At 51.4% G+C, this 13,549-nt stretch overlaps 2 protein-coding genes and 1 pseudogene across 2 annotated transcripts in view; 2 read left to right on the top strand and 1 right to left on the bottom strand.

Moving 5' to 3' along the window:
- The window catches only part of DIS3L2 (DIS3 like 3'-5' exoribonuclease 2), a 480,187-nt gene that overhangs the window by 387,156 nt on the left and 79,482 nt on the right, over positions 1 to 13,549 (top strand). The window lies entirely within an intron of this gene.
- LOC116809380 (endothelin-converting enzyme-like 1) overlaps positions 1 to 13,549 on the bottom strand; it is a 32,172-nt pseudogene that overhangs the window by 15,948 nt on the left and 2,675 nt on the right.
- ALPG (alkaline phosphatase, germ cell) lies at positions 5,210 to 9,041 on the top strand. Its single transcript, XM_032753845.2, has 11 exons — positions 5,210 to 5,327; positions 5,420 to 5,536; positions 5,649 to 5,764; positions 5,956 to 6,130; positions 6,207 to 6,379; positions 6,629 to 6,763; positions 6,863 to 6,935; positions 7,056 to 7,190; positions 7,273 to 7,464; positions 7,684 to 7,800; positions 7,926 to 9,041. Exons 1-11 carry the CDS (start codon positions 5,261 to 5,263, stop codon positions 8,213 to 8,215), a joined length of 1,590 nt encoding a protein of 529 aa, XP_032609736.1. The 5' UTR covers positions 5,210 to 5,260; the 3' UTR covers positions 8,216 to 9,041.

Below are 13,549 nucleotides of genomic sequence, written 5' to 3'. Positions count from 1 at the left end.
GGTGCAGGCAGGAGGACCCCAGAAAGCTCGGCCTGAGGGGAGGCCCGTGAGGGTGCTGGGGAGTGGGGTAGGGCAGGCAGAGGCTGGGCAGCAGGTGAGATCCCCTGGATTCTGGGGGACAAGCCTGGGGCTTGAGGTAAACAGGCCTGAGTGGAGAAGGGGCTGCTGTGGTTGGGCTGGGGTGGGTGGAGCTGGAGGAGCCTTTTCTTCTTGGACCAATTTTTGAATTGTGCTACAAAACACGGTATATCAGATTTACCTCCTTCACCATTTTCATGTGTTGAGTACACACACATTGTTGTGCAGCTGATTTCCAGAACGTTCTCATCCTGCAACCCTGAAGCTCTGTCCCTATTCAACTCCAACTCTAACCCTAATCCAAACCCTAACCCTAACCCTAACCCTAACCCATTGCCCCCTCCCCCAGTCCCAGGCAACCTCCATTCCACTTCTGTCTCTATGAATCTGACTCCTCTAGGGACCTCAGAGAAATGTGTTCATGTGCATGTGCCCTTTCTGTTATTGTTTTTAAGAATCTTATTTTACAGGAGACAGTATTTGTCCTTTTGTGACTTTCATATTTCACTAGGTGTAATGTCCTAACTGTTCATTCATGTTGTAACAGAGTCTTCTTCAGGGCCTCCTTCAAGGCTGCATGATATTTCATTGGGTGGATGACCCCATTTGGTTTCTTCTACATTTTGGGTGTATATATATATATACACACACACATATACACATATATATATGTATACACATATATATACACACATATATACACACACACATATATATACACACATATATATACACATATATACACACACATATATACACACACACATATATACACATATATATACACACACATACACACATATATACATATATACACACATATATACACACACGCATATATATACACACATATATATACACATATATATACACACACATATATACACACACATATATATACACACACACACACATATATATATATACACATATATGTGTATATATATATATATACACACATATGTATATATATATATATATATACACACACACATATGTATATATATATATCCCAGGCTGGCCTGGAACTCATGAGCTCAAACAATTCTCTGACTTGGCCTCCCAAAGACTGGGATTACAGGTGTGAACCACCACACCCAGCCATCCTTTTGATTATTCTTGTTTTCAAATTTTTTCCAAATTTTATTAAGACTGTGATAAACCAGCCAGGCATGGTGGCTCATGGCTGTAATCCCAGCACTTTGGGAGGCCAAGGTGGGCAGATGCCTTGAGGCCAGGAGTTCAAGACCAGCCTGACCAACATGATGAAACCCTGTCTCTACTAAAAATACAAAAAATTAGCCAGGTTTGGTGGCTTGCACCCTTAGTCCCAGCTACTTGGGAGGCTGAGGCAGGAGCATCCCTTGAACCTGGGAGGCAGAGGTTGCAGTGAGCCGAGATCATGCCACTGCACTCCAGCTCGGGTGACAGAGTGAAACACTGAAAAAATGTTTTCCGAAAATGAAAAAAAAAAAAAAGACTGTTATAAACCCTTGGATTGAAAAAGTTTATAATGATAACTTCTACAATGTAAAACATAAGAAAGTAAAAAGAGTTAAAAAATAAAAATAAGCCGGGCGCTGTGGCTCAGGGCCTGTAATCCCAGCACTTTGGGAGGCCGAGACGGGCGGATCACGAGGTCAGGAGATCGAGACCATCCTGGCTAACACGGTGAAACCCCGTCTCTACTAAAAATACAAAAAATTAGCCGGGCGCGGCGGCAGGCGCCTGTAGTCCCAGCTACTCGGGAGGCTGAGGCAGGAGAATGGCGTGAACCTGGGAGGCGGAGCTTGCAGTGAGCCGAGATCGCGCCACTGCACTCCAGCATGGGGGAAAGAGCGAGACTCCGTCTCAAAAATAAATAAATAAATAAATAAATAAAATTATCAATGAACCCTAATCAGAATAAATATAAAGTTGAAAAACACACTAAACAAATCACTATATTATTTAGGAAAACATGCATATGTGGTAAAAAACAATCAACAGCAAAGTCAAGATTAACCAAAATACAGGATAGTCGTTACCTCTGGGGAGAAAGGTGGGAGACTCAAAGGCTTTAAATGTCTTAGTAAATGTTTTTCTCAAAAAAGATTTATCCCTACAGAGTAAATAAGGGTTTATTTTTGTTATTTGTCTTTAAATGGAACAGATGGAAAATATTTTTTTGCATGACCACAACAAATGGAAACTATATTAATGAAGTTCAGTCATTCTTCTGTTTTACTCATAGTAACAGAAGCCAGAAATCTGGGAGTTACCTTTGACCACTCCCTCACCAACCAAGTCCAATTAATTTTCACTTCTTTTTTTTTTTTTTTTTTTTTTGAGATGGAGTCTCGCTCTGTCACCCAGGCTGGAGTGCAGTGGCGCGATCTCGGCTCACTGCAAGCTCCGCCTCCTGGGTTCACGCCATTCTCCTGCCTCAGCCTCTCCGAGTAGCTGGGACTACAGGCGCCCGCCACCACGCCCGGCTAATTTTTTGTATTTTTAGTAGAGACGGGGTTTCACCGTGGTCTCGATCTCCTGACCTCGTGATCCGCCCGCCTCGGCCTCCCAAAGTGCTGGGATTACAAGCGTGAGCCACCGCGCCCGGCCAATTTTCACTTCTAATCACGCCTATAATACCAGCACTTTGAGTGGCGGGGGCGGGCAGATCACTTGAGACCAGGAGTTTGAGACCAGCCTGGCCTTGATGGTGAAACCCCATCTCTACTAAAAATACAAAAATTAGCCAGGCATAGTGGCTCATGCCTGTAATCCCAGCTACTCAAGAGGTCAGGCAGAACTGCTTGAATCCCGGAAGCGAAGTTGCCATGAGCCAGGATCACACCATTGCACTCCAGCCAGGGTAACAGACTGGCTGGAGTGCAATGGTGGGTGTTTCACTCTGTCACTCAAGACTCCGTCACAAAAAAAAAAAGGATCACTTTCTATTCTTCCCCACCCAAAGCACCAAACCCTGGCCCCAGCCACTTTGATTCTCACCCGGAACGCTAATCCCTCCCTCTTCCTTAACACCCCCGCTCTAATCCAATCTCCACACAGCAGCCAAAGCCAACACTTTAAACATGATTAACTTTGTCTGTCTTCAACTTGGATCTCCCTCACTACCCTCCTTTTCTATCAGAAGCAACAGAGAGACAAGTAAATTGCTCAAGGCCACACAGCAGGACATGGCAGAGACAGGATTCAGAATCTATTAGTTTTGACAGTCCACATGTCTCATCCACCCACTATCCCATTTTGGGTGATCCCAGAAAAGGGTTAGCCACTGCCTTAACACAGGGTAATCTCAGAAAAGGACAGAGGATTTCTCCTCCAATCACCACTTCCCTTCCTTTATCGGCCTAACTCCTAGTTACCCTAATTCTCAGCTCAAACCACACTTTCTTTTTTTTTCTTTTTTTTTTTTCTTTTTTTTGACATCGTCTTGCTCTGTCGCCCAGGCTGGAGTGCAGGGGTGCGATCTTGGCTCACTGCAAGCTCCACCTCCCAGGTTCACACCATTCTCCTGCCTCAGCCTCTTGAGTAGCTGGGACCACAGATGCCTGCCACCACGCCCAGCTAATTTTTTGTATTTTTAGTAGAGACAGGGTTTCACCGTGTTAACCAGGATGGTCTCGATCTCCTGATCTTGTTATCCACCCGCCTCAGCCTCCCAAAGTGCTGGGATTACAGGCGTGAGCCACTGTGCCCGGCCTTCAAATCACACTTTCTAGGAAAGGCCTTCCTAGGCCCCTTGTCCTATTCCAGCAACTCCCCACAGTTTGATGGCCAGCACTTTGTACATCTCTAAAAACATTCCTCTTCCACTAGATTGTAACCTCCACAAGGGCAGAGGTCTGTTTTGCCCACGATTGTGGCACATGTTACACACCCTTGAGCACTCTGGTTCCTCTCCAAATCCATTTCTCCCGAATGTGGGCCCAGATTGGTGGCTCAAGTCTGGAACCCTAGCAGTGTTGAAGTATCGCTTGAGCCCAGGAGTTCAAGACCAGCATGGGTAACATAAGGAGATCCTGACTCTACACAAATTTTTGAAAATTAGCTGCATGTAATGGAAGATACATGGGAGGCTGATGTGGGAGGATTGCTTGGGCCTAGGAGGTGTGGCATGATTGCACCACTGCACTCCAACCTGGGTAACAGAGCCAGACCCTGTCTCAAAAAAATACATAAATAATAATAATAAAACAGAGAAAAAAATGATGGCAGGATATCTGAACTGCAGAAATACTTTTTAACTCAGCCTAAGGCTATCGAAACATCTGATCCCCATGTGAAAGGCTACAGTTCTGGGCGTGCTCAGGGCTCATGGAAAACAGAGTCTGCCCAGGCACCTTCTACCTGTGCAAAGGAAGAGGTGTCAAAATCAAGTGCACAAGCTGCTCTGGAAGACCCAGCCCAGGCCTGTCTGGCTGAGGGCACTGGACTCTCCCCCACTGCGTCATCCAAGCATTAGTGCGAGTGCACCCACACAAACGCATACACAATCGCACACAACACGTAAGCAACGGGCAGGACAGGCCCGGCCCCACTCAGGGTTGTCACCATTGGCCCCACAGCTGCCCACAGCCCTGGAGCTCTGGGCCTAGATTCCTGCCAGCCCCACCCGTCCAGACCAAGGCTAGATGATGGAGCAAGGGGGTGCCAGGGCAGCATAGCCCCCCATGTGCCCCTTTCCCACCGGGCCCAGGCTCCTGGCATCAGAAAGCTGAACCCAGTACCTGGCCCGGGCTGTGTGCTTCCAGCCTCCCCTCCTCTCAAAACCAGAACAGAGCCTGGACCCAGCTCCCAGGAAATACAGAAAAAAAAAATAATGGGTGAGTGACAAGGTGTCTTGTTCCACACAAAACACAGTGAGCAGGGGTTGGGGGAGGGGCTCCTGGCTGCAGGGGGCACAATGCACTATACCCAAAACCCCACCCTTCCCTGGGGGACACCTGGTCCCACCCTGAGCTGCCCTCCTCAGGACCCCAGCCCCAGCCCAGCCCAGCCACACCCTGCCACTCCCTTCAGCCAGTGTGGCTTCAGGTCAAGAGGCTGGGTGGGGTCAAGGTGGCAACAAGGGGAGGGGCCAGGACACAGTTTTCCCTGATTTAAACCCAGGCAGCCTGGAGTGCAGCTCATACTCCATACCTGGGATTTCTGCCTCGCCGCTCTCCTACTGCTTCCAGACATGCAGGGGCCCTGGGTGCTACTCCTGCTGGGCATCAGGCTACAACTCTCCCTCGGCATCATCCCAGGTAATGAGGCTCCCCCAGCTGCCCCTACACACACACACACACAGGGCACCCCCAGCCCAGGCTGACCTGATCTTTGCTCTCCCCCTGGCCAGTTGAGGAGGAGAACCCGGACTTCTGGAACCGCCAGGCAGCCGAGGCCCTGGGTGCCGCCAAGAAGCTGCAGCCTGCACAGACAGCCGCCAAGAACCTCATCCTCTTCCTGGGCGACGGTGAGTGAGCAAGGCCTTCCAGCCCTGCAGCCCTCACAGCCCCAGTGCCTGGACCCTCGGTGCTTCCAGGACAACCCTGGGGACAAAGCCTCACACACTTCTGCTCCTTCAGGGATGGGAGTGTCTACAGTGACAGCTGCCAGGATCCTAAAAGGGCAGAAGAAGGGCAAACTGGGGCCTGAGACCTTCCTGGCCATGGACCGCTTCCCATACGTGGCTCTGTCCAAGGTAAGTGCTGGGCCACCTCAGAGTCCTCCAAGCAGAGAAGCAGAATCCTGGCTATGGAGTGTGGTAGGAGGGAGGGACCCTAAACAGCTGGGGCTCGAGTAAGGAGCTGGAGGCAGTTGGAATCCCAGAGGACAGAGATCAGGGTCTGTGTGTCTGCCCCAGAGAAGAGCTCAGAGTGTCTCTGTCCCCAGACATACAGTGTAGACAAGCACGTGCCAGACAGCGCAGCCACAGCCACGGCCTACCTGTGCGGGGTCAAGAGCAACTTCCAGACCATCGGCTTGAGTGCAGCCGCCCGCTTTAACCAGTGCAACACGACACGCGGCAACGAGGTCATCTCCGTGATGAATCGGGCCAAGAAAGCAGGTGAGCTGGGGCCCCCTGCGGGGTCAGGGCCAGGTCACAGACCTCGATTGCATATCCTGACCTCTGTCACCCTCAGGAAAGTCAGTGGGAGTGGTAACCACCACACGGGTGCAGCACGCCTCGCCAGCCGGCGCCTACGCCCACACGGTGAACCGCAACTGGTACTCGGATGCCAACATGCCTGCCTCGGCCCACAAGGAGGGGTGCCAGGACATCGCCACGCAGCTCATCTCCAACATGGACATTGACGTGCGACCACAGGGCCAAGGGCTGGGGCTGGGCACAGAGTAGCAGGGAGGGGGCACCAGCTCAAACCCAGGCCACCAACAGCCTGATCTGGGCCAGCAGAGTCTGGAGGTGGGGTTGTGGGTGTAGAAGGTGAAACCCTGGCGGAGCCATTCCCGAAGCCTTGGGGAGGGGAGTCAGGGGCTGTGCATGAGGAAGTGGCACAGGGCCAGCCAGGTCCCCAAATCCACCTGCCCCATCCTCTGTTCCCAGGTGATCCTAGGTGGAGGCCGAAAGTACATGTTTCCCATGGGGACCCCAGACCCTGAGTACCCAGATGACTACAGCCAAGGTGGGACCAGGCTGGACGGGAAGAATCTGGTGCAGGAATGGCTGGCAAAGCACCAGGTGATGGGGGCTGGCAGGTGCGGGGGACACAGCAAGGGGAGGGCAGAGGTGTGGGGCTCAGGACTGTGGGCTGAGGCCTGGCTCTCTCCCTCCCCACAGGGTGCCCGGTACGTGTGGAACCGCACTGAGTTCATGCAGGCTTCCCTGGACCCGTCTGTGACCCATCTCATGGGTAATGACCCCCTTCCTGCCCTGGCATCCCTCAGATGGCACCTTCTGAGCCTGTGTGCACATCCGCCAGCACCCTCCCACCCCCAGCCTGCCAGTCACCACGGGACCCCTTGTCCCGCAGGTCTCTTTGAGCCCGGAGATATGAAATACGAGATCCACCGAGACTCCACACTGGACCCCTCCCTGGTGGAGATGACGGAGGCTGCCCTGCATCTGCTGAGCAGGAACCCCTGCGGCTTCTTCCTCTTCGTGGAGGGTGCGTGGTGGCCCCTGGGGAGTGGGGGTTGGGGGTTGGAGCAGGGCAGGTTCAGCATCTCCCCGCTCTGGCCTTCCTGCAGGCGGTCGCATCGACCATGGTCATCATGAAAGCAGGGCTTACCGGGCACTGACTGAGACGGTCATGTTCGACGACGCCATTGAGAGGGCGGGCCAGCTCACCAGCGAGGAGGACACGCTGACCCTCGTCACCGCTGACCACTCCCACGTCTTCTCCTTCGGAGGCTACCCCCTGCGAGGGAGCTCCATCTTCGGTAGGCCTGGGGAGAGTGGCAGGTGCTGCTGCATCAATTACATGGGTGAAATCCGAGCCTCAGTCTCCTCCTCTGTCAAATGGAAGTAATGCTGGCACCAGCCCTGTAGGGTCTCCTGAGGACTAAGCCCCTGACCAGGCAAAAAGTGGCGGTGCCTAGCACGTGGGAGACACTCCACAGCTGTGTTCAGCTCAACCACAGGGACCCCTCTCTCTGCAGGGCTGGCCCCTGGCAAGGCCCGGGACAGGAAGTCCTACACGGTCCTCCTATACGGAAACGGTCCGGGCTATGTGCTCAAGGACGGCGCCCGGCCGGATGTTACCGAGAGCGAGAGCGGTGAGTGCTGCGGGGTGGCCCCCTGAGGGGGACCAGGGTGCCAAGGATGGGGGGCTGGCGGGAAGGGGTCACCTCTTATCTGTCTGGAACTGAACCCTCCTACCGGAACTGAACCCTCCTACCAGGGAGCCCCGAGTATCGGCAGCAGTCAGCAGTGCCCCTGGACGGAGAGACCCACGCAGGCGAGGACGTGGCAGTGTTCGCGCGCGGCCCGCAGGCGCATCTGGTTCACGGCGTGCAGGAGCAGAGCTTTGTAGCGCACGTCATGGCCTTCGCTGCCTGCCTGGAGCCCTACAAGGCCTGCGACCTGGCGGCCCCCGCCTGCTCCACCAACGCCGCGCCCCCGGGGACGTCCGTGATCCCCGCGTTGCTTCCTCTGCTGGCAGGGACCTTGATGACGGCCACTGCTCCCTGAGTGTCCCGTCCCTGGGGCTCCTGCTTCCCCATCCCGGAGTTCTCCTGCTCCCCACCTCCCGTAGTCCTGCCTGGCCTCCACCTGGAGCTGTCACCCCGGAGTCGCCACACAGAAGTCTTTCCATGGAACCTTCCCCTCCCCGTGCACCCTGGGAACTGAGCCCTTGACACCACGCCCTTTGCTCTATCTTGCTCTTCAAATTTTGGCCCCCAACTCCAGAGACTGGGGATTTGTGCCTGGCAGCTACCTGCATTTCAGGAAAAGAGGAGGCTCAGACCATGCAGCCCCCACCCATATCTGAGGTGGATCAGGCAGGCTCTCTCCCTGGGGACGAGGCACCCAGACCTACAGCCCCGTGCGCTTCAGTCATGGCAGCACCTGAGGGACACAAGGACTTGGATGCATCAGGATGCCTGGAGAAGCGTGGCTTCCTGCCACCCTGCAACCCACCCTGCCAGCCAAGGAGGCTGCTGTGGCGGGGTCCCCAGGAGGGCTTTGACACAGTCCTCTGCTGTCCCTCCACTGGGCTAATTCTACACCCCTGCGCCCCTCCTAGGGGCCCATGAGGGAGAGAGGCTTGCCCCAAGTCACAGCCACTCAGATGCTCGAAGACCCCTAAGGTCCCTTCCAGCACCCACCTGAGTTCCGAGGAGCACCTGGGAAGCTCTGGGTGCAGGATAGCAGCCCAGAGTCCATGGCCCCTCCTAGGCCATCTGGGCGCTGGGCATGGATTTCTCAACAAAGAAGACTATTACCTCCCCTCCCCGGGCCTCCATTCTTCTGGGAAACACAAAGCACTAATAAAAGGAAGTGTTAGAAAATGTAATGCCAGTACTACTTCCTAGGATAAAAATCATGAGTGGGCCGGGCGCAGTGGCTCACGCCTGTAATCCCAGCACTTTGGGAGGTCGAGGCGGGTGGATCACAAGTTCAGGAGATTGAGACCATCCTGGCTAATGCGGTGAAACCCTGTCTCTACTAAAAATACAAAAAATTAGCCGGGCATAGTGGCGGGCAGCTGTAGTCCCAGCTACTCGGGAGGCTGAGGCAGGAGAATGGTGTGAACCCAGGAGGCGGATCTTGCAGTGAGCAGAGATCGCGCCACTGCACTCCAGCCTGGGCGACAAAGCAAGACTCCGTCTCAAAGAAAAAAAAAAAATCATGAGTGAATGTGGACACAGTGGCTGGAGGGGTGGATAACACAAGCCAGGAGGGGCTGCTGAGGAGCAGATGATTGAGCAGGAGACCTGAACAGAGTGGGGGCTTAAGCAAGGCAGCACAGCAGCACAAAGGCCCTGGGGCAGTGCCAGCAGGCTGTCTGGGAGGCCAGGGGCTGGATCAGAGGGTGGGTAGATGGGAGAAAGCTTGAGGGGTCAGGAGGGTGGGAGACATGGGGGACCGTGAAGTCTAGGTAGAGGGGTGTGGTTGGAGGTCTTTGAGGAGGGCTGTGACCTGCCCTGGCTGGGAAATGAGCACTCTGGCTGCTGCTAGGAGAAGGGTCTGGTGTTTTGGATAGAGGGTGGGGGTGGTAGAGGGTAGAGGGTAGAGGTGAGAGCTGGGGAAGGAGCTGACTCCAGGTGTTTCTGACCTCCCTGCGAAAGCATTCTGGAGCACCCATCCCAATACAGCAATACTTAGTGAGTATCACACTTGCCCCAAGAGAACATTGAAAAGAATTAAATGAAGGTGAAATCAACCACATTTTCCAGGAAAGTTTACACTATTACAAAGTTATTTGTACATTTACAATGGTACAAGGAGCATTTTGTCAACATGGTGAAATTCTGTCTCTACAAAAAATACAAAATTTAGCCAAGCTTGGTTGCCCATGTCTGTGGTCCCAGCTACTCAGGAGGCTGAGGTGGGAGGATTGTCTGGGGCCTGGGAGGGTGGAGGCTGCAGTGAGGTGTGATCATGTCACTACACTCCAGCCTGGGTGACAGAGCAAGGCCCTGTCTCAAGAAGAAAAAAAAACAAGACTTTATGCTCACTAGAAATACTAGAATGATTGAATACTTCTTTATGAAAATTGAATTAACATTGTAAAATGCCTATTTGCCAGGCATGGTGGTTCAATGCTTGCAATCCCAGCACTTTGGGCGGAAAAGAGGTTAGGATTGCTTGAGTTCAGGAGTTCCAGACCATCCTGGGCAAAACGATGAGACTTCACTTCTACATATTTTTGTTTAGTGTTGAGGCAGAGTCTCACTCTGTCTCCCAGGCTGAAGTGCAGTGGCAGGATCTAGGCTCACGGCAAACTCCACCTCCTGGATTCAAGTGAATCTCCTGCCCCAGCCTCCCACGTAGCTGGGATTACAGGCGCCTGCCACCATGCCAGGCAAATTTTTGAATTTTTAGTAGAGATGGGGTTTCACTATGTTGGCCAGGCTGGTCTCGAAATCCTGACCTTATGTGATCCACCCGCCTTGGCCTCAGAAAGTGCTGGGATTACAGGCATGAGCCACCATACCCAGCCCCAAATTTAGCCAGGCCAGGTGGCACGTGCCTGTCGTCCCAGCTACTTGGGAGGCTGAGGTGGGAGGATCACCTGAGCCCAGGGTAGTCGAGGCTGCAGTGAGCTGAGATTTTGCCACTGCACTCCAGTCTGAGTAACAGACCAAGACCCTGTCTCAAAACAAAACATGTATTTGAGAACCTGGGTTTCAGGACAGTTTTTTCAATCCTGGGTTTCAGTGGCTGTCACAAAAATATGGGAGGTGAACAGAGAAGATAGACTCCATTAGTTGGCCTTACTAAATTATCATACTCATTGTTAAATTCCATCCATCAAATATGCAAAACTTTCTGGTAAAATCCAGCTAGTATATTTCTATCTTCCCAGTTGTCAGTTAGTTCCTCTTTCTAACCAATGTGGAGGTGCTGCATGATTATATTTTACATGAGTGCTCACACCCACGGACTTCTATTATTTAAAGCTGGCCAAATTTTAAAATAGATTGTTCTGCTATTAGATTATTCTGTTATCTAGGTTTTTGTTTTTTGTTTGATGTTTTTGTTTTTCATGTGTAGGTATAAGGGTTTATCAGTCAGCTACATTATTGACCACAAAATCAAGTGCCATGAAAATATTTTCAAACTTCTATTCAAAAATATGCACTTTCCTTAGCATGAGTTTTCATTGAAAGATAATTACCTTCTCATTTTGTCATTGAAATGACATCTTTTTTTTTTTTTTTTTTTTTTGAGACGGAGTCTCGCTCTGTCCCCCAGGCTGGAGTGTAGTGGCGCGATCTCGGCTCACTGCAAGCTCCGCCTCCTGGGTTTACGCCATTCTCCTGCCTCAGCCTCTCAGAGTAGCTGGGACTACAGGCACCCGCCACCACGCCCGGCTAATTTTTTGTATTTTTTAGTAGAGACGGGGTTTCACCGTGGTCTCGATCTCCTGACCTCGTGATCTGCCCGCCTCGGCCTCCCAAAGTGCTGGGATTACAAGCGTGAGCCACCGTGCCCGGCCTGAAATGACATCTTTACCTGAAGGACACACAGGAAGTATATTTATATTTTCAGTCTTTTCTTGGTACGCCTAAAATGGAGAGCTTTTCAGTTCAAAGTCAGCAAACTGGATTGTAAGAAGGAAGGAAGAGGAGTTAGGAAGAAAGAGAGGGCGAACTCAGGACAAGTGGGTTCAGTACTTTGTCATTCCGCGACTCATTCTATGTGGCCAGAAAATTTCCATGGTTGCACCCACTCCCCTTACCAAGTATCTTCAAGTTTCTATTTATGTTTAAGTTTCTATTATGCGGCTATCTAAACTTTACAAAATCAACCCCACTGCCTTCTGCAACATCCCATGTACGCGCTGGGCTTCTTTCCTGCACTGATTAGACGAGGGGTGAGCCAATGAGTGAGGGGTAAGGGTGAACCTACCTCTGCACGCCGATTCGTATCCAGAATGCTTTTTTGGAAAAAACTCTTCCTGAGTAGCTATTCCATCTGTGGTTGCATTTCCACCATTTCCTCATAACACTGTTTTTATTTAAAAAGGCATTTGCTGTTGGCAATATACCTTGCCTGCTATATCTACCTTTTAGTGGGACATGAAAAAAATGAAAGAAGTGGTTTGTGTATTTCCCTATTGGAACAGCACCTGGCGAATTCCTTCAGCTGAGCCATGTTGGGAACATCTGTGCTTTCAGCCCACTGCAAAGCAAACCTCCCACACTGGGTACTTTGCTCTAACACAAGTTTCTTCCAATCTTCGGCAGTGTTTTTTCCACATCTTCCGACGGTGTTTGCTGACAAAGAAATGCCTTTTGGTTTGTCGACAGATCATTTACTGCTTATTGTTTCTGCCATTTTTCCTGCAACAGAAAGAATTAAGTTTCTCCCTGGTGGTAGGTGTTTTTAGTCTCATGGTATCACGCAAGAAACTTTAAAAGAGCTTTCCAAATATTTGTCATTGCGTATGGAAATATCAAGAAGTACTGGGTTGAACTGCACCTAAATTTAAACACTCATTGATGGGAAAAAATTGCACTCTTTCTTCGCTTCCGGAAGCTTAGTTTGGCTGGGCACAGTGGCTTACGCCTGTAATCCCAGCACTTTGGAAGGCAGAGGCAGGCGGATCACCTGAGGTCAGGAGTTCAAGACCAGCCTGGCCAAGATGGTGAAACCTTGTCTCTACTAAAAAATACAAAATTAGCCAGGCATGGTAGTCCTAGCTACTTGGGAGGCTGAGGAGGGAGAATCACTTGAACCCAGGAGGCGGAGGTTGCAGTGAGCTAAGATCGTGCCACTGCACTCAAGCCTGGGTGACAGAACAACATTCTGTCTCAGAAAAAAAAAAAAAATCTTAGTTTTAGACGCCTTGCCAACCATGAGGATTTCACACTGCTCATAAGTAATTAAGTAATACCTCCAGGAACAAGGCACCCGGGGCAAGCTTCAGCAGTAATCACAGAGTGGGAGAAATTCAAAGGTTTTGTTTGCTGATTTTTTATTATTAGGGGCTAACGTCTGGTCAGGTCTGTACCCCAGGTGACGTGCGCTCTGCCAGGAGTAATAAGGAATTCTCAGCTCTCCCTTCTGCTGTGGTTCATCTGCTCTGGATTTCTGGTGTTAGTTGCAGATTCTTGACAGGAATCTTTTGTGAGCCTCTTGGCCCTTTTGGAGGATGAGGTTGGTTAAAACTAGATCACATAAGGCCACGCGCAGTGGCTCACGCCTGTAATCCCTGCACTTTGGGAGGCCGAGGCAGGCGGATCATGAGGTCAGGAGATCGAGACCATCCTGGCTAACACGGTGAAACCCCCGTCTCTACTAAAAATACAAAAAAAAATTAGCCAGGCATGGTGGTGGGCGCCTGTAGTCTCA

The sequence above is a fragment of the Hylobates moloch genome, unplaced genomic scaffold (assembly GCF_009828535.3).
Source record: "Hylobates moloch isolate HMO894 unplaced genomic scaffold, HMol_V3 SCAFFOLD_1, whole genome shotgun sequence".
Classification (NCBI taxonomy): Eukaryota; Metazoa; Chordata; class Mammalia; order Primates; family Hylobatidae; genus Hylobates; species Hylobates moloch.
The sequence above is the reverse complement of the archived record's forward strand: the minus strand, read 5'-3'. Positions and strand labels throughout refer to the sequence as shown.